Source organism: Triturus cristatus, chromosome 3_2 (assembly GCF_964204655.1).
Source record: "Triturus cristatus chromosome 3_2, aTriCri1.1, whole genome shotgun sequence".
Taxonomy (NCBI): Eukaryota; Metazoa; Chordata; class Amphibia; order Caudata; family Salamandridae; genus Triturus; species Triturus cristatus.
In genome coordinates this window covers 560,271,458-560,291,178 of record NC_140584.1, presented here as the reverse complement: position 1 = coordinate 560,291,178, position 19,721 = coordinate 560,271,458, and the positions used below count along the sequence as shown (strand labels likewise).

The 19,721-nt window shown below is 49.6% G+C and overlaps 1 protein-coding gene across 1 annotated transcript in view; it reads right to left on the bottom strand.

Annotated features, from left to right (window-relative positions):
- Positions 1-19,721, bottom strand: part of VPS13C (vacuolar protein sorting 13 homolog C) — a 2,873,871-nt gene that overhangs the window by 1,844,730 nt on the left and 1,009,420 nt on the right. Inside the window, exon 34 of the mRNA XM_085648297.1 lies at positions 14,000-14,147. Within this exon, the coding sequence (XP_085504423.1) occupies positions 14,000-14,147 (148 nt within the window). The remainder of the gene's footprint in view (positions 1-13,999; positions 14,148-19,721) is intronic.

Sequence of the window (19,721 nt, the reverse complement as noted above, 5' to 3'; positions counted from 1 at the left end):
GCCCTTCGTTGTTTCTCATATGTTGAACTATTCCTAGCACCATCTTTGGCTTTCTGTTTGATAAAAGTTCTTCGTTTTCTAAAAGTTCACGCAATTTGGTTGGAAGTCTGGAAGACTGATGCATCAATTTCTTATTTACTTTGTAACAATGATGAATACTGCACAAGTGCTTCATGTCTCTGAAAAGTTTACCATTCTCTACTAGGTATTCCTTGCCGAGCTGATGGAAGTAAATCCATTTTTTGCTGTGAAAGTATTGAAAAAACACATGGTTTTGATGGATGATGACATTGCATGTATGAATATTTCAGTAATCGGTAATGCTTAGACAGCCCAGGTTACTCCTATAGGGAGATATGCGGCTAACCAAACTAGGACAATCAAAACTAGTGACTTCATATTAACTGGTAATATTGTCATATGGAAGCTTAATCAGCCCTTGAAGCATACACCCATAATCTGCTCACAGGCAAAACCTGACATGCAGAAAGAGTTAAACAAATTATTAAAAATACCATTGATGCTACGTGTAGAAGTCTTGTCAAACTTGTTTGCTAATATACCATGAAGCAGTCCATGACGAAGCACTTGGACCCATATTTGAACCTTATCCATCCAACTAGGTGAACAAGTTACTTACCTTCGGTAAAGATGTATCTGGTAGAGACAGTCTAGCCGCAGATTCCTTAACTTAGAATATCCCCAGGCGTCAGACTGGTCCGGAAAGGTTTGCGCAGCAGCACCTCTACGCACCGGGGGTGGTGCGGTACGGCTCCGCCCTGACCTCGTCCATGGAAGTGACGTCAGCTGAACCATATATGCCCCGCCCCGCCGAAAAAACATCACCATAGAAAGACAGTGCCAGGCACTGTATATTGTAAACTGAGGGAGGAAAAAGAACAGAGCACCAATCTGGGAGGGACCCCTTCAATCGTTAAGTCCAAAACCTTCCCCGGAGCCAGAAGAAGATGCAGAGCATAGGCAGGATTGATCCCTTGGCCTGTGTGAGCCTGTGCCACCAGAGGCACAAGACTCACCATTGAGCCATAGCTCCATGGTGAACCATCACAGCAGCTGGCAGAAAGGCTGCAACCACAATATACGACAGTGAAGGACAACCAGTCCAGAACCAGGGAGCAAAGACAAAGCACCATAAAGCGTCACCCAAAAGGAGACGAGACGTCAGATACGAAAAATGGACGTGCCGAATGCAGCATTGTCAGAGACTGCCATCACTAGATTGCAGGGGAGGCAAGATACCTCAAGCAGTTGAAGAAGATAAAAGGGAAGAATTAGACTCACATTGGACAACCCAGGGTAGGGATTGTAAAGGACACATGGCACATGAGCATACCGTCCAATCACAAGAATGGGCAGAGCAGAGCCCCAAAACAGAATGTAGCTTCGTGAGTAGGAGTGAAGAGAAGACGTCACCCCGCAGTGGAATAAAGCCTCCTAAAGGGAGGTGAAGGCAAGAAGCCCAACCTGAAAAGGTTGTCGCAGGACAGGGAGGACAGGCAGGCGTTAAGGAATCTGCAGCTAGACTATGTCTCTACCAGATACATCGTTACCGAAGGCAAGTAACTTGTTCATCTGACAGAGACGTCTAGCTGCAGATTCCTTAACTTAGAATAGATAACAAAGTCATACCCCTAGAGGAGGCGGGACTGCGACTGAACCCCACGAAGGTCCAGAGAGAACCTAGACATCCATAACATGACCAAAAGAGTGTTTTCAACCAAAGGGCGAAACACAGTGGGGACAGTAGTGACAGCGCAGCCAACCACCAGACCCCTAAGCCCTGAAGAGAGCAGGGAATCAAGGGGAGGTGAGGGCACCACAGCCCATCCAGAATAACACAAAAAACCCCACATGTAGAGGGGATGAGAGAAGGAAAACATCAAACTAGAATGCTTGTGCCGGATTGAAAAAATGCCGAACTTCGAAAGAAGATCAAGAGGTATGAAGGATCCACAGTATCCAAGGTGTCAACACCAAGCCAGAGCTAGCCCCAGCTAAATAACTCGAACAGCGTAAAACACTGTTAAACCTGCTCCTGTAAAGATACGAAGGCAGCAAGATACTGACCCCCGCCCAGCACGGGAGGACATGGAAGAAAAACACACCGAGCAAAGAAACTGGTTTGAAAAGATAGTTCAGCACCTCGCAGGAAGTAGAACTGAACCTGTTGGTGTGAAATAACCGCAGGATGCGGCAGTTGACAAGCCAACCCAAAGGACTGGTTAAGTGGTATGGTGGAGAGAACGCATAGGGCCGTCACATGTACCACAGAGGAAGAGTACTGTGGAGACCCTTGCCAGTCAGACATGCAGAGAGCATTGAAAGGATGCCCCTGCACAGCCCGAAAGATGCTCATACGCGGCCAGGAGGAACACCAGGAAGAAAGGCAGCAGGAACAGCTGAGATGTGCCCAATAACAAGAAGGCAATGGGCCGCGCAAGCCATCAGGAAGAACATAGCGCAGAAACAGCATCAAGAAGATGCTGAAACCCGGCCAAACCCAGGCACTAGGGTATGCTGAAAAGTACCCGCAGTTATACAGAAAGTGGAACTAGGCCAGGCTATAAGCGACATCTGCTGGCAGTCCGGAAGAGAGAGAACAGTCCCCTCGCATGACAATTTAGAAGAAAAGATGAGTCTAACAAGGGAGTACTTAGGACCAACTCACGGGTCCTAGACGCCAGGAAGAGCAGGGTTCAAGGAGAACCATCTCCACGAGTCCGCCACAATTAAGAATAATAGTGGAACGTAGAAATCCCTGCGCGAAAGCAGAGGGGATGTGGAGAAAACTGTTGGGGAATAATTCAAAAAGCCATAACAACCTACAACAGAGAGGTCCACGGCAACTCCCTATTTGGGAGAACAACCCGGAAGGGGCTGGCACCAAAATACGGACCATAGGACAAAAGCAAGATGCCAGGCTATGCGAGGTAGATATCACACAGCATAGACCTAGACCCGGAGTCCAAGCACTACAGACAACAGAGCGATGCGACCCCGCGGGACGCAATAAAAGGAGGTATATGAGCCCCAGAGGGATACCCATAATGAAAACACCACAAGAGCGTACTAAGGCAAAGGCAGACACCTGCCACCAGCCGATACCCCACATAGGGCAAGGGTCAACCCCTGGCAAGAAGGGGAGTCCTCTTGGCAAAACAGACAGTCAGAAGACTTGAAAACAAAAACAACCCATCCATACGGCTATACAGGCAATACAGAGGCACAAACCTGCCTCTGATAAAAACTGGTCCATAAAGGAAGACCGCAACGAAGAAGAAAAGTCAAGCAGTCAGTGGCACGGCAGAATTACGGTAGCCCTGACAGAAGCCTGGAGATCGCAGAGTCAGCGTGGGACCCATAAAGGTCTATTCCATTAAACAGCATGTCTTGGAGGCTCGCCCGAATATTATCAGGGAAGCGACTGGCACGCATCCAGGCATGACGGCGCAAAGCCACCGACCGTGCAAGATTAAGGCCCACAGAGTCTGTGGTATCCAGGGAGGACCGTATTAGAAAATGAGCCATTTCCTTGCCGTGAAGGACAAGACAGCGTCACTCAGGGCACAATTCTACCAGAAAGAAAGGGAGAAGGTTAGCCACAGAGTTCCAGAGTGCAGAGGAGGCACGTGCAAACACGCATGTAGTGCGGATGGCACGCTAGAAGAAGCAAAAAGCTGTCTTCCACATGCATCCAGCCACCTCGATTCCCGGGTGGGAGGAAACGAGGGCAAAGTGGAGGAGTCCGGCAACCCAAAGGCTGCCTGAATTACCAGGCCCTGAGTAGTAGGGTGGAGGGACAGGGAAAGTGGATCCCCCGGGGCGGGACAGTGCCTACCAGCAATGGCCCGATCAACCGAGGATCCGGAAGAGGGCCGTGCCCACGCGCCATGCAGGGCTTCTAATAAAGCACCCACAAGGAGTAGCAAGGGCTCCACGGTAATGGGCTCGAGATGGAGCAGATCTATTAAGGGATCGGGGATGAGGGGTACCACAGGAGGCTGAAAGCCAAGAATAGCAGCTGCCCGGTTGATAGTCTGCGCATAGGCGTCCCCTAGCTCAGTAGTCACCCTAGGAGGGGACAAGAGGCCGTCTGTAGGAGACGGTTGGAGGCTTATTCTCCCAGTTGCCATAAAGAGCGGGGCTGGGGCATGACCCGAAGGTCATGCCACACTAGGGACCTGCACCAGTGGCCCCCGACCAGGGGAAGCAGCAGCAGCCTCCGAAAAGGCCGTAGCGGATACCAGAGTCGCCAGGACCCTGCTGAGGGGACAGAAACTAGGAATCCGGAGGGAGGTCAACCCCAGGCATGGATGCCAGTGTCGATGAACGGATGGACATCAGCGGCGATGGATGCGTCGACAGCGGCGTCGGCGGGCGCCGTGTCAGAGTGGACTGGACATCGACGGCCTCCACGAGGGATGCTACCTTGACGTGACCGACGTCAGATGATGCGTTGCCCCAGACGTGGGATCAGGCTTAGAGCTTGGTGTGAGTGTGGACGTTGAGCCCGTCATTGGGTCCGACGTGGTGCCAGGCTCTGAGCCCGGCGTCGCCGACGCTGCTTCCGCCGTCCGCGCAGGAATCCGCACAGGACTATGCGTTGACTGGTGGTGTGAGCCTGGCGTCGAGCTCGGAGTCGCCGACGCCGCTCCCACCATCCGCGCAGGCCCAACGTCGTTACCTCGGCTCCGGAGTCGGTGCAGACATCTGATACGCACAGGCCTCACAGGCTTTGAACCCGGAGGGCATTGCACACTGTTCCGGTATGACACCAACAGTGCCAAGAAGGCCCAAAACAAGGCCAGGAACAAAAGGGTCTCTCCGACAGAAGCAGTAATGCACTGATCTATTTACATTGCATGCACTTTGTGATCTACATGGTTCATCTGCTTTGCAGCAGGCATTTTTTAACCTCCTCCGCTACTTTATGATGAGTCAAAACTTCCACTAGACAAAACTAAGATCTCTCTGCAGCAGGTCCATCAATCTTCAGAGTTATCTTGACATTTGTATGGTTGCCTGAACATTGCTGGAGGCAAGGAATGTGGCAGCAGGTGCTTGTACAACTGTACTGTACTTGCAAACAGGGTGCCATTCCAAAGTCAGCACCCGGTGCGGTGGCACCAGTCACACGGCCATAGAGCTGGCCCTGCATTTGAATGACTAAGTGACACTTTCCCGCAAGCAATGAAGACAAGGTAAACATATATCAGAAATAACACCCCTCCCTCCTCCTTTGGAATTCATGAGGGGCTATTTTAAAACACTGAAAAGTTTGTCATTACACGTGTAATTTGCTATGTCAAAGCTTAATAGAGGCACAGGTATATTTTAAATGCACTGCTGCAAGCATTTTCTTTAGCTGGATTTAAAGATTCAAACATAGTTCCATTGCAAAAGCTTGCTTTTATTTCATCTTCAACTGTTTTTGAGTGGTTTTAGCCTTTCCAAGAGCCACACAATCACTAATGACATTCACCAACTAGAAACCCTAACAAAATGCAGGTCGTATCGTCCCTTTTAGCAAAGTTCTATTAATGTTGTAATTTAACTTGTCAAAACTCATAAATTACCAGACCTGAGAGGCAGACTCAACTAGTAAGCACTTCCTTTCAGTACGGCGCTTGAGGCAATCACATCTTTTGGTATCCTTCCTCTCTCTGTAGAGATGACTGCGACCTCCTTTGCTCTCCCAATAGTGGCATGAGGGCAGGCAGTGGTGCGCAAATAAACATAATTGCCGCTGTGCCTCACTAGCGAGTTCCTGGCAGCATATGGACAGATTCACATGACGCCAGAGTCATGTGATGCGGCCGGCTCGGACTGCGTGACTCTCAGTGTTAGAGAAGTAACTTTTTTGTAATTGGAAAGTCTTTATCATATTTTTTGCGCTCCCTTTGCTGCATCATCTTCAGGTGGGTCTTTTGATGGCTTCTGTGCTGCTCAGTCCTTGTGAATTTCCTAGTTCACCCAACTCAACCATTTGCGCAGTTTGAATGCCAGGAAAAAGCTGCATGACAGTCGGGCTACACACAACACCGATTTATAGACCAGTTTATCATAATAGATGCTAATATTGAAGCACATGGGCAAGTGCCTGTTTAGCCTAAACTGGAATCCCAGGTAACTTTTTTGTCGTTTTTCCAATAGGAGTCTGTGGACCAGTCCCATTCATAGTTTGTTACTCTTAGAGCCTCTGCTAATGATCTTGTCTTCAATTGCAGGTTTGCAGTCTGTAAGGTATTTGGATTTGAATGGTCAGGCATGAGTACCCACAAAGACATGGTAATTCAGTTTACGTTCCTCGTTAGATTGGGGGTTGCTGGGTAAATAGATTCACAATCTGCACTCCTTTTCTTTTGCAGGATTTTGAGACTGTACTATGAACCCAATTGCACAGGCAGACGTGAGTACAGGCTGAACAAACCGGTAATTGTTTGGTAGAGTTAAACTGGTGCATCTTGTACATTGTAGTATAACAACAAACCTTACCCATGTTTTCTACTCTCGCGGATTTCTCAGACATTAACCCACATATTTGAACGGGCATACGAGAGTACAAGCAGAACAGGTAATTGTTTGGTAGGGTTAAGCTGGTGCATCTTGTACCTTGTGGCATAACAACATACCTTACCCATGTTTTCTTCTTTTGCAGGTTTCGCAGACAGTACCCCACACATTTGAATGGGCATACATGAGTACAAGCACAACATGTAATTGCTTTAGTAGAGTTCCCTTTTGGTGCACATGGTATATTGCTGTATCACAATGTGCTGTATCACAATGTGCTGTAACAATATTTACTTCTATTGCAGGCTCTATGGATAGTGCTACATATAAGTTTGGCAGAGAACAGAAAAATCCAGGTAATTACACTCTACGATTTACCTCAGTACTATGTGACAGAATACATTCATGAGCATAGGCATCAACTTTAGCCATGTTCCTTTATTTTACAGGCTTTGTGGCGTAGCAGGATAAAACTGTTTCGCATTAAACTGTTCAAGCGCAAAGCTGTAACTATGGGAGAGTGCAGTTCTTTGCCACAAAGGAAGAAATGTTGGATTGTATTCAAGGAAGAGTGGATGAAAGAAATTGTGGAGGCTGAGACATAGAAATCACGAACCAAGGTTTGTGGGCAACTCGGGAAACTATTTCAATACAGTTCAGACGTGGGCTTGATTTGCAAAGCATGTGCAGAAGCCAAGATTGTTGGGGACTTTTATACAGTGTGGGACCATTTAGAACCATTAAGAAAAATAGTACTCTTTTTATATAAATATTTATAATAAGAACTCTAGGTACAAGGTAAATACTTATCGTAATACGATAAATCACACTAAAATGCAATAATCACAGTTGTGAGCAATTACGCACTATATAGTTATATGGGAGGAAAAAGGCAAGTGGAAAATGAATGCAAAGCAACTACTTTTGTTAGTCACCTTTGAAAATCGGAAAGTTTGGGGGCCAAGGTCCAAAGTTGCAAGTCCAAGTTCTCGGGAGCTCTCTGGATTTCTCGGGAGCGAGAAGGAAGGGGGATTTGCAGCTGGCACTCCGAAGATAGGGGACCACCTGCAAAAGGAGGGGGGGACTTGCAGGCAAAACCGAGGGCTATCAATGGAGAGTAGAGTTTGCCAGGGCTCTGGGGCAGTGCGAGCACAGCTGGATTGAAGATGCCACGGCCGGGCAGGATCGGTGCAGTGAAGATATGTAGCTGGGCAACAGCATGCAAAGTGCCTCACAGTCAGGAGTTGGCACATTGGAGCGACAATTCTGGAGCTGCTGGGGCACTGCTGAGGTGGGTTGCTGGAGTCCTGAAGCCCCTCGTTGGGAGCTGGCTCGCTGTAAAGTTGGAGTCAGCCTGGAATTGGTTTCATAGGGTTTTTGCAGCAAGGGGTCCGGAACCCAGTGTATTGGTGCCTTGCAGCTCTGTTGGGTCCTGGGGCATCGATACTTGATACAGAGGCCAAGCTGACCCTCCAGAGTATGTGTACCTTCGGATGGCACTCAGAGATGTCGGTATGCCTGGGGAGCTGGACGGCGATGGACCGTACTTTGCTGTTTTGGAGACCTGCGGCTGCAGCGGGATAGTATCTCTATCTCGTGGGAGGCCTTTGGAAATTTGCGAAGTGCTGATGACCCCGAGACGAGCTGGAGGATGGTGATGGTCAAGTTCTATGGTGGCAGGCAGGAGTTTGTGCCAAAGTCCACTACAAGGTCTGTAGGTCTTGGTCCAACAGCGTCCCTTCGTTCGTCATCTTCTTGTGTTCGTGGAATCTAAATTCAGGGTCTAGGGGTGCCACCTAAATACAAAATTTAGGGGTGTTCACCAGGGAGTGACATGTAGTGGCCAAGGGGCCTCATACCTAGGGTATCTACATCCTCTATTATGCCCACCTCCTGTGGGAGGAGGGCATAGCTCTAGTCCTGACTGGAGAAGTGCCACCATTTTCAAGATGGTGGGCATTGAAAAATGTGCATCACCGTGCCTCCGGCGCCTGAGGGTTATGGTTGGCAGAGGGGTGGCACACCTCCTATTCGGAGTTTTACTACCTGTCTGCCTGCTGAAAGGGGGTGAGGACAGGAGGGGGGTTGCATGCTCCTTCTAGCAAGAGGGCTGAGGTCACATTTCAAAAGCGGCACAGCCTTTGAAGCTCCCCACCACAGAGGTGTGAACAACTCCACCCAGGACAGGCTCTGTTCTTAATCTCTGAGCATGCTGGCACTCACCCCATGAGTTCAGAACTCTGTCTGGCGGTGACAGGCTGGCTTAGACCAGTCGGTAACTTAAGTCAAGTCAAGTCAAGTCAAAAGATTTATATAGCGCGCTACATACCCAGAGGGTCTCAAGGCGCTTGTAGAAGGGTGGGGAGTTACTTGTCGAATATCCACGTTTTGAGTTGCTTTCTGAATGCTAGGTGGTTCTGAGTAAGGCGAAGGTGAGTGGGAAGTGAGTTCCAAGTTTTAGCTGCTAGGTAGGAGAAGGATCTACCTCCCATGGTGGTTTTGTTGATGCGAGGTACAGTGGCAAGGGCTTGGTTGGAGGATCGTAGCTGGCGGGAGGGGGTGTAGAAGGATAGTCGTGTGTTGAGGCATTCGGGTCCGATTTCGTAGAGTGCTTTGTGTGCGTGGGTTAGGAGCCGGAAAGTGATCCTCTTATTGACGGGGAGCCAGTGGAGGTTTTTCAGGTAATCAGAGATGTGTTCTTTACGCGGTATGTCTAATATGAGCCTGGCTGAGGCGTTCTGGATGCGAGTTAGTTTTTTCTGGAGTTTTGCGGTGGTGCCGGCGTAGAGGGTGTTTCCGTAGTCCAGTCGGCTCGTGACCAGAGCGTGGGTGACTGTTTTTCTAGTTTCGGTAGGGATCCAGCGAAATTTTTTTTGAGCATGCGAAGAATGTTGAAGCAAGATGAAGAAACGGCGTTGACTTGTCTGTTCATCGAGAGTGAGGAATCCAGGATGACGCCCAGGTTCCGTGCGTGGTCCGTCGGGATGGGTGCTTTTCCAAGGGCCTCTGGCCACCAAGAGTCGTCCCAGGCGGAGGGGGAGGTACCTAAGATGAGGACTTCTGTTTTGTCTGAGTTCAGTTTCAGACGGCTGTGCTTCATCCGTTCGGCTACTTCTTTCATTCCTTCGTGTAGGTTGGTTTTGGCCGTGTTAGGGTCTCTGGTGAGTGATAGGATCAGTTGAGTGTCGTCGGCGTAGGAGAGGATGTTGAGGTTATGTTGGCGTGCGATGGCCGCGAGGGGGCTCATGTAAACGTTGAAGAGGGTGGGACTGAGTGAGGACCCTTGAGGTACGCCGCAGATGACTTCAGTGGCCTCTGACTTGAATGGTGGAAGGCGGACTCTCTGGGTTCTTCCGGAGAGGAACGAGGTGATCCATTCCAGTGCTTTTCCTTGGATTCCGATGTTTTTGAGGTGCTGTAGAAGGGTGCTATGGCAGACTGTGTCGAAGGCTGCGGAGAGGTCGAGGAGGATGAGGGCGACTGTGTCTCCATTGTCCAGTAGAGTTCGAATGTCGTCTGTTGCTGCGATGAGGGTGGTTTCGGTGCTGTGCTTGGCTCGGAAGCCGGACTGTGAGGAGTCGAGGGATTTTGTGGTTTCGAGGAATGCGGCGAGCTGGTTGTTGACAGCTTTCTCGATGACTTTGGCCGGGAATGGAAGGAGTGAGATAGGGCGATAGTTTTTGAGTTCGGTGGGGTCAGCTGTGGGTTTCTTCAGGAGGGCGCTGAGTTCGGCATGTTTCCAGCTTTCCGGGAAGGTTGTGGAGTTGAGGGAGCAGTTGATGACGTCTCGGAGGTGCAGTGCAATAATGGAGTCTGCTTTGTTAAAGATGTGGTGAGGGCAAGGGTCTGTGGGGGATCCTGAGTGGATAGAGTTCATCAGACGGATGGTGTCCTCAGTGGAGATTGGCTTCCAGTCATTGAGGATGTTCAGGGGGGGTGGGGGTCCTGCAGGGGATTGGGTGGGTTGGTCTTCGGGTTGGTTGTCGAAGCTGTTGTGGATGTCTGCAATTTTGTTGTGGAAGAATGAGGCTAGGGAGTCGCAGAGGGCTTGAGAGGGGGTGATGTCGTTGGAGTTGGCTGAGGGGTTGGTAAATTCCTTGACGATGTTGAATAATTCCTTGCTGTTGTGGGCGTTGTTATCTAGACGGTCCTTGAGGGCTGCTTTCTTGGCATTTCGGATTAGTTGGTGGTGTATGCGGGTAGCGTTTTTGAAGGCGTCCTTGGTGCTGGTGGTTGGGTCTTTTTTCCAGGCCTTCTCGAGGGAGCGACAGAGTTTCTTGGATTTCTTAAGATCATCGTTGAACCAGGAGGCCTTCTTGCTGCCTAGTTTGATTTGTCGTTTTTTCAGTGGTGCTAGGATGTCGGCGCTGTTGGATAACCATTGGGTGAGGTTGGTGGCTGCTTGGTCTGGGTTTGAGGAGTGGGCGGGGGGCCTTTGAAGAAGCGATGAGGAGATCTGGTCGATGGTGATTTTGTTCCAGTTTCTTTGCAGAGTGGGTTGGGGGTGGTTGTTGGATGTGGGCTTGTTGTAGGTGAAGTGAACGCAGCTGTGGTCAGTCCAAAGGAGAGCTGTGGTGTGGCTGAAGGAAACATGCTTGCTGGAGGTGAAGATAGGGTAGAGTGTGTGACCTGCGATGTGGGTGGGGGTAGTGACAAGTTGTTTAATTCCGAGGTTTGTGAGGTTGTCCAAAAGGGTGGTGGTGTTGCGGTCGTTGTTCTTTTCAAGGTGAAAGTTGAGGTCTCCCAAAAGGATGTAGTCCTCGGAGCAGAGCGCGTGTGGAGTGATGAAGTCCGTGATGTCTTCACTAAATTGTGCGCGGTGTCCTGGTGGCCTGTAAAGGAGGGTGCCTCTGAGTGTGGTCTTGGGGTCGATGTGGATCTGGAAGTGAAGGTGTTCAGAGTTGGCGAGATTGACGTCTGAGCTGGTTGAGATGCGGATGGATTTCTTATGGACGATAGCGATGCCTCCTCCTGTGTGGCCGGTACGGTCCTTGCGAATGATCTTATAGCCTTCCGGGATGGCAATGGTGATGTCTGGGGCTGAAGAGGCATTCATCCATGTTTCTGTTAGGAAGGCGACGTCCGGAGAGATGGTGTCGAGTAGATTCCAGAGGTCAATGGCGTGCCTGTGGACCGAGCGGGTGTTGAGCAGGATGCATTGTAGGTGGTTGGGATCGGATATCTGTTGTGTGTTCGTAGATGAGGAGTTGTTCTTGGTGCCGTCGAACTTGCAGGAGTAGCAGGAAAAGGGTCCATGGGTGTGTCCAGGAGCCGCTTGGACGCAGTTGGGGGAACGGCCGGGGTTAAGGGCTAGGAGGGTGGTGGCATCGTAAGTAATGCGGGAGGGGTGGGCATTACGAGGACCAGGGGCTCTGGCGCTGGGCGCGGTCCAGGCGCGGACGGGCGTAGACGGGCTTACCTTTGGCGCACCTTCGGCGCGAATGGGGCGCGATCGCTGCGCATGAACGCTGCGCGCAAAAGCCACTGTCATAAGTGGATAGTTGAAGGGGAGGGGCGAGGCAGGCTCAGCTGGGAGGCGGGAGAGTGATTGGAGGGACGGGCTAGGACGTCACAGGAAGCAAATGGCTGCAACAACAACAAACACTTAACGCAGGGAGAGGTTAGGGCGAGCAGTGGGGCGCAATGATCAAAATATATATTTTATAAAAGAAATGGCTGACATAGAGTAGCGCTATGAGCACAGCACATTAAGAGTGACAGGCGGCGCTATGAAATTGGGCACAGAGCAAACACAGAGCAGCAATCACAAAGCAGCAAAGCAGCGCTGAGGACAGAGCGAGTCAAATGCACAATGCGGCGCTATGGTAGTCCAGCTGAAGAATGCAGATATTACAAGCAGCGTGGGAGAAGCGCTACGATACCCAGCAGGAGAACAGAGGGGAGCAACCGGATCTGCACGAGTCAGGACGGTCACAGCTCTCGGGGGGGAGGGGTCGGTCTAATATATCTGTGGGAGGCAGGCTCAGCTGGGAGGCGGGAGCGTGATTGGAGGGACGGGCTAGGACGTCACAGGAAGCAAATGGCTGCAACAACAACAAACACTTAACGCAGGGAGAGGTTGGGGCGAGCAGTGGGGCGCAATGATCAAAATATATATTTTATAAAAGAAATGGCTGACATAGAGTAGCGCTATGAGCACAGCACATTAAGAGTGACAGGCGGCGCTATGAAATTGGGCACAGAGCAAACACAGAGCAGCAATCACAAAGCAGCAAAGCAGCGCTGAGGACAGAGCGAGTCAAATGCACAATGCGGCGCTATGGTAGTCCAGCTGAAGAATGCAGATATTACAAGCAGCGTGGGAGAAGCGCTACGATACCCAGCAGGAGAACAGAGGGGAGCAACCGGATCTGCACGAGTCAGGACGGTCTTAGGGCTGGTTAGGTCGCAGGGGACCCCTATAAGGGGTCCTATGTGTGCAATTATTAATAAATCTGACACTGGAATCAGCGCAGGTTTATGAAGACAAGATGTTTGGTACCAAACATCACATAAAACAGTGAAGCCATCATGGATATGGGGAACTCGTAATGACAAGTGTCCATCCCATGTACACTCTATGGCTTCCCTGTTCACGTACAATATCCAAGAATTGACATGGATATTGCAGGGGCATTTCCGCTCATGCAGATATGTCCTCACAGGAGATATAGTGCACCCTGTCTTAGGGTTAGAAGGTTTGCCAGAGGTGTGTCTTACCTATATCCCACGCAGTGTCTCTTGGCATGGCACACAGGCATGTGTGCAATTTCGACTCTTCAGTTTTATCTGCACCAAGGAACGCAGTCTTAAATGGCAGAGTGCATATCCTTGGTGAGGTGACACTAGGGTGCACAATTCGGGCTGCTACCCTTGAGGTCCCTCTTCAGTGCCAACGCCCTAGGTACCAATGATAACATTTACTAGGGACTTACAAGGGGTACTTAAGTTGTACCAATTGGGAAATAAAAGTTACAGTTTAGGAAAAGAGCTTCTGGCACAGGAGACCTGGTTGGTGGGGACACAGCGCACTTCCAGTCGAAATTACATCATTTTCCAGGCAAAACGTGAGGGCTAACCATGTCCAAAAGAGGAACTTTCCTACAGCTACAACTCAATTTCCTCCATCCAATGGGGGAGCTGGCACTCTCTACTGCCTACAAGTATTTGTCTCCAATAGTGAATACTGCAATCCTCTATAGCAATAATCTTTCTAATCTTTCTTTCATCAAGACGGTCGGCAGTCTCTCTTATAATTGTAGGATGGGCAACTTTTACTGCTATCTTTGACAAGTTTAAGGAATATTTTTAGACCAGATAATTGCTGTGGTGCTAGACAGGGAATTATTAACTCAGTGCTAATGACATTTGCTTGGCTAGCATTACAATAGCATTCAATACAAGCTCTTGAAATTATTGCAGCCTGCAGTGCAACACAACATGCCAAAACAATGATTATACTTACATTCATTGTATCAAGATGTCCTTTGATTTCCATCATGGGAAGTTTGTGATACCAAGAGGCAGCCAGATTTCGATTTACGGACAGATGTAAATTAATGGGCTGAAGAATGTGGATATCAGACTGTGAACAACTCTCTTGCAGAACTTTCCTAATTTGCAAAACAATATATACATAACAAAACTATTAGAGAGACATAAAAGTAAGAATTGGTAAATAGAAGTAATTCAGTTTGTTGTATCACCAAAGAATACTTCCACACACATTCTTTTAGATCTTTCACTGACTTCAAAAGGAGGACTTGGATACAAAATGTGAAACGGGTTTTCATTAAAACTTCCACCAACTTTAGCGCTATGCACACATCCATTGCAGAAAAAAGCCAACATTTGTAAATCAGTGACAAAAGACATATCCAACTAATTCAAGTACCGTTGAATCTCATACATTTGGAATTGGAAATAATGAAAGCAAGAATCGTGCATCCCTGCAGCACTTTACCAATAAGCTTCATCCCTAAATACATGTAATATCAGTTGCTATCCACGCTGCAAATCCCCATTGAGCTAATTCAGCAAAATGCCTGGATAGCTGCAGCATCTAAATCTTGCATCAATTGATATTTGACGTTGGCAGTCAAAAATATACATATATTAACAATCTTCATTGCAATTCTACATACATTTAAAATGTTTTGAAACTTGTTGATGTAATGTGTTTGACATAATTTGAGCTTTTTTGTATGTGTCCAGACTTAACAGAATAAGTTCCTTAAGACTGCCATTCGAACTGTGGTTTAAGCAAATTGTTAGAATTAATGCTGTAACATGTTACAACAGTGCAGAGGGAAGTCCAATTATTCGCCTCTTATATTTTGACAGAAGCAATTTGCCCACTAAAATGCATTGGTACCTTCCTTTGCTTTTGTGGGATGGAGCTACATCATTCAAGATAAGTAAGTAACTTTACCACAAACGTTTTTGTAGATGAAGTCCCCATCATAGAAAAAAACAAGCATTTGCAATGCATTAGGTCTCGCATTTGCGAGATTTTGTGCTATTGGCATTGTAAATGACAACGCCTTTTATTTATGTGTTGTCTTTTAAACATATAACTAAAAGGCATCGTCATTTACAATGTCAATAGCACAAAATCTCGCAAATGCGAGACCTAATGCATTGCAAATTATTGTTGTTGGTGTATTGGAGCAAGTCCTTGTCCCAATGAGTTGGAAATCTGACTACTGTGACTCTGGGGGGGACTCCTGGATCTTGACAATCCTACACACTACTATTCTGGGATACAGCAGGCTGAAAAGAATAGTATATCCACTGATTCTGTCTGTGTTCCGCCGTTCATTCAGAGACAACAGTCTGGGGTGACATCTCTTGATTTGGCCTAGCAGATAACTCCCAGCCCTCGCCACGCTAGTCATTGAAAATACACTGGATGGCATAAAAATGTGATCATATCCCTGTAGGCCAGTGAGCCTCAACAGTCTGTCCCCTGCCCACCCGCGTGCCTCAAGGTCACTTTACAGCGTCAGCGCGGGACGCGTCAGTCTGAGCGGCCTTACCGGGAGATGCTGCTGCCTCTGCAAAGAGTTCAAACAAAACAATTAGACACAGGTGAGCTGCACATTAAACGTGCTCGTGCAGGTGCGACCATGACATCAGCATCACCAAGGAGATGGGAGAGCGGGAGCGATGAAGGAACAGGGCAGGGGTGGTGTGTGCACGAGGCTGGAGAGGAAGGGAAGACAAACAGAGCTTGAAGGGGTAGGAGATGGTGGGCAAGGGTGGAGCCGAAGACATGGTGAGGCGAGGGGTGAGTGTGAGGCCACAAAAGCTCGGGAAACAGGGATTATTGGATGAGAAACACGTTGCTGGAAGTTTGTGAAAGTACCCGAGAAGACAGAGGATATAATATAAGACGAATAACATGTAAGGTTCAAAGGAAAGAGTGGCGGGCGATGGGGCAATGAAGGCGTAAAAGAGTGAGGCCCAAGGCCTGAAGGACTAAAGAAAAGACACAGAAGGGAGGGAGGGAGGGCAAGGTCGGCAAAATCAATAATGCAGCAGGTGCGTTGGTGAGGGAGTCCAGGAGCATAAGGGAGCCTCTGTATCCGATTATGGTTGACTATCTCTACTTAAACAGATGGGGCGATGTCCTCAGATGGGGCGATGTTCCTTGCCTGCAATGGACACACCGTGAACGAGGGTGAGTGGCCGCTGGTAAAGTGCTAAGATGATAAATACGGTAAATGTCAGTGTACGGCACGAGAGAGGTGATGAAAGGGCAATGGGCAAAATGTACTGAGTTGAGAGAGGTCCGAGTCCGGAAGAGCGGGAAAGGAACAATTGCCCTCACGGATGTGAAAGGGCACGATCCATAGACATTGGTAGGTTAAAAAGAGGGAAGGCAGGGGGACGGTGAGACGAAAAAGTAGGTGCACTTGAGGTCAGACAGGCAGAAAGAAGAGTGCTCCGTTGACCAGAGATTGAACAGTCGACGTGAAAGACGGGATGTGGGACCGCGGTAGAAGGATGCCGCAATCAACTGAATACGGATATATGATGGTAAAGACAAGCAGAAGAGTTAAATACCGGGAAAGTGAAAGTGATCGCGATTACGATCGCGTGCTACGGAGAAAAGACACATGGCGCTGCGCGCGTGCACGTTCACGTGCACTGAAGCTTTAGGCCACGGCAGCACTTTGAAAAGCCTGTATACAAAATGTCTCGGCCAGATCAGCGCAAGCGCTGGATCAGGCGTGACCTAATGAGCCAGTCATCTCTCCAATTATGGTGCTGGTTTGTCACACAAACAATTAAAGATGTTTTATGTAATTTGACCAGTGGATGTCTCTTTATTATTCTCATGCAATCAGCAACAGTGGGACACATTTTTGGTTTTCTGAGTGTTAGTGCAGGCAAACACTGTATTAAATACAGACATTCAGAAAGGGGCTGTGGGTCATCTCCCTCAGCCAGTGGCTTCTTTGGCTCTGGAATCTTTAACCACTGGCTTGTGACATTGTCAGTCACATCTGGAACCAGCCCACAGAGATTTTAGTCATCGTTTTTCTATAGGGTATTTTGGTATTTCCTTCGGTCTCTACTGGAATGCATAAGGTACGATTTTTTATCTGAAAATTACACACGGTGTTTGCTCATTCAATATTCAAGCAGAAGTGCACTGGTTGCAGTAAGAGAAGATGCCTAACGTTCAGATGAACAGAGAATGCCGTGATGAGCTGCACTAAGAATACTACACTCCAAACTGTATGCTGATATGACACTGAATTGTATATATTAGCAATGGCATGGGCTGCAGCCTTTACCAGTAAATTCAATCTTGTTTGCGTTCATTTATAAACAAACATGTCAGAATGCCACTGTTGGACTTGGCCCTGCTTGCAGGGTCATCCCGGAACTTTTTTGCCTTCCCCCTAGTTTTTCCCAACATGAAATTGGTGGTTTACAATAAAACACAAAAAATATGTATGTTTGATGTGTGAGATGGAAAATAATAAATGCTGCGCAATGGTGTATGCAGGTTTAGTTACACTGTTTAGAAATGTCATTTTTAACAGTCGCCATTTTGGTGTGCTTTGTGCCTGCCTGCCTGAGGTGGGTTGGCGGTCTAGTGCTCAAAGTGACAGGGTGCTCCACACCTCCCCCACAAACCAGTTGAGACTGGTTTCCCCAAGGAGCCTTCCAGAAGCTTCTGGCCCTTTCTAGTAGGTGGGGTGAGGGGCGTATATATGGAGGAGCTGTGACTCCATGTGGGGGGTGCTGGGCTGTGTATGCTGACGTAGAGGGGACACTTTGCCAGGAGGTACCGCCACTGGACCCTGTGTGCTGGCCCCTGTGCCCACTTGTGCCCCTCTGCTTTTCTACAAGACCAGGAGAGACTCTGCTGGAGTGGAGACTGCTGCTCTGGGAGGATTGCCATCTTAATGGAGGTTGACTGTTCCCAGGAACTGCTGCTTCATCTTTGGTGAGCTGCCCTACTGCCTGCTAATCTCGCCCTGCATGGACTGGGCTCTCCTGGCCCCTAGCGCCTCGTGAGCGCTGCAATTCTAGTTTGCCTGCTGTCTAGTGCCTTGGGAGCACTATATTTGGATTGACTGTGCTCATCTGCCTACCTGAACCCCGCACCTTGGGAGCGCAACAGCTTGATCCCAGCTCTGCCTGCCTTCTAGCGCCCGTGAGCGCTTTGTATTCACTGCCCAGGAGGTGAGGAGCTGCCGCCTGCAGAACGAGGCTGCGAGGGAATCCCCGGTGTGTGGGATTTCTCCCCCCCCCCCCGCGGTCCTGAAATCAGCGGTTGCCCACCCTGTGTTTTTCCTGCTTTTTACACAACAGCGGGAGGCCACCCCGCGTGCTGCCAAAGAGAGCTGCTGATTCAAAGTTGCAGCGGAAGCCTACCCCTCATCTTACCGACTTCGGCGGGTGCCCACCCCGCATTGCCTTCTTAGGAGATCACCGCCGGCCCAGGGACGAGGGAAGGAAGAAGCGCGGATCGCTTTGAGCTCGCCACCGTTGGCCGGGGCTCCTACTGCGGTGAGAGGCGCTGTGAGTGCTGGGAGCCGGTAATCACCGCCGCCGGCCCGGGCAGAGTGCTGCCAAGGAGAGCTGCTTCTGTGGGAAGTGCCGCGGGTGCCTACCCCGCATGATTGCACTCCGTGAAAAGAGACCGGAGCGGGAGCCTACCCCGCCGGTCTGTGGCCCCTGCGTGGGGCCGCCGCACTGCGCCACCCAGAAGTTAACCTTGCCTGGAGGTGAGCTGGGCCTCGGGGGCTCCACTTCCACCTTCCCCCGTCTAGGAGAAGGCGACCGGGAAGCCAGGAGGAGTGCTGCGAGGAAGGCGGGGCTCCTGTGTGTCGGTGGGAGCCCCGCACGCCAGCCCGAGATTCAAGAGACGCCCCAGGAGCGGGTCCGATCGAGGCACATTACCGGTGCCTGAGGACCCGCGGGAGGAGACCAGAGGAGGTGGAGGACACCCGCAAGAGTCCCGGTGAGTGAGGGCTGCATTGCCGGCACTGGGAGTGCACCAGAAGATCCTCGCATTGGGCCGGCTGGTTCTTGGGAATCGGGGCCTCGCGCTGGCTTGGTTTTCATTGGGAGCAGTATCTTCAACCAGCGTGCCGAGGTCTGTGCAGCCATACCCCCCAATAGGTGGAACTCTACCTGTGAGCTTGACTGCTCTTCTCGGCACTGCCTACCCGAGTCTGATAGCTATTTCTGCCCTACTTTGGCCCTGATTGGGAAGAACTGATCTTCCAGAGGGATAGAGGCTTATAAGTATTGCGGGCAGTGCAGCCCTGAGTTTATGTGCAGTTCGTTGACATTGATCTCCCCCGAGAGGCACCCCAACGGACCAGTACTGACTTCATTTTCCACAACTGCCCCGCTGGACAGTGGGCGGTTGCGACATTTTGGGGCACGTTTGTTTAGAGTCCCAGAGGGGGCTCCCCAGGCGCAGTGGCGCCCAAGGCTACTCTGCCAGATAATAATCTTCTGTGGTGCCCTGCATTACTGGCGATGACAGGCATGATATGCAGAGTACTACTAGTTGGTGCCAGTGATGTTTATGCCATGATGATGCCCAATGTATAATGTGCTTGATGCTCATGGGTTGTGCCCCACCTGAATGTGGAGATGCACATTGTACCTATGTTGATGCAGAATGTGCCTATATGCCAAAGGTGTTGCTCATA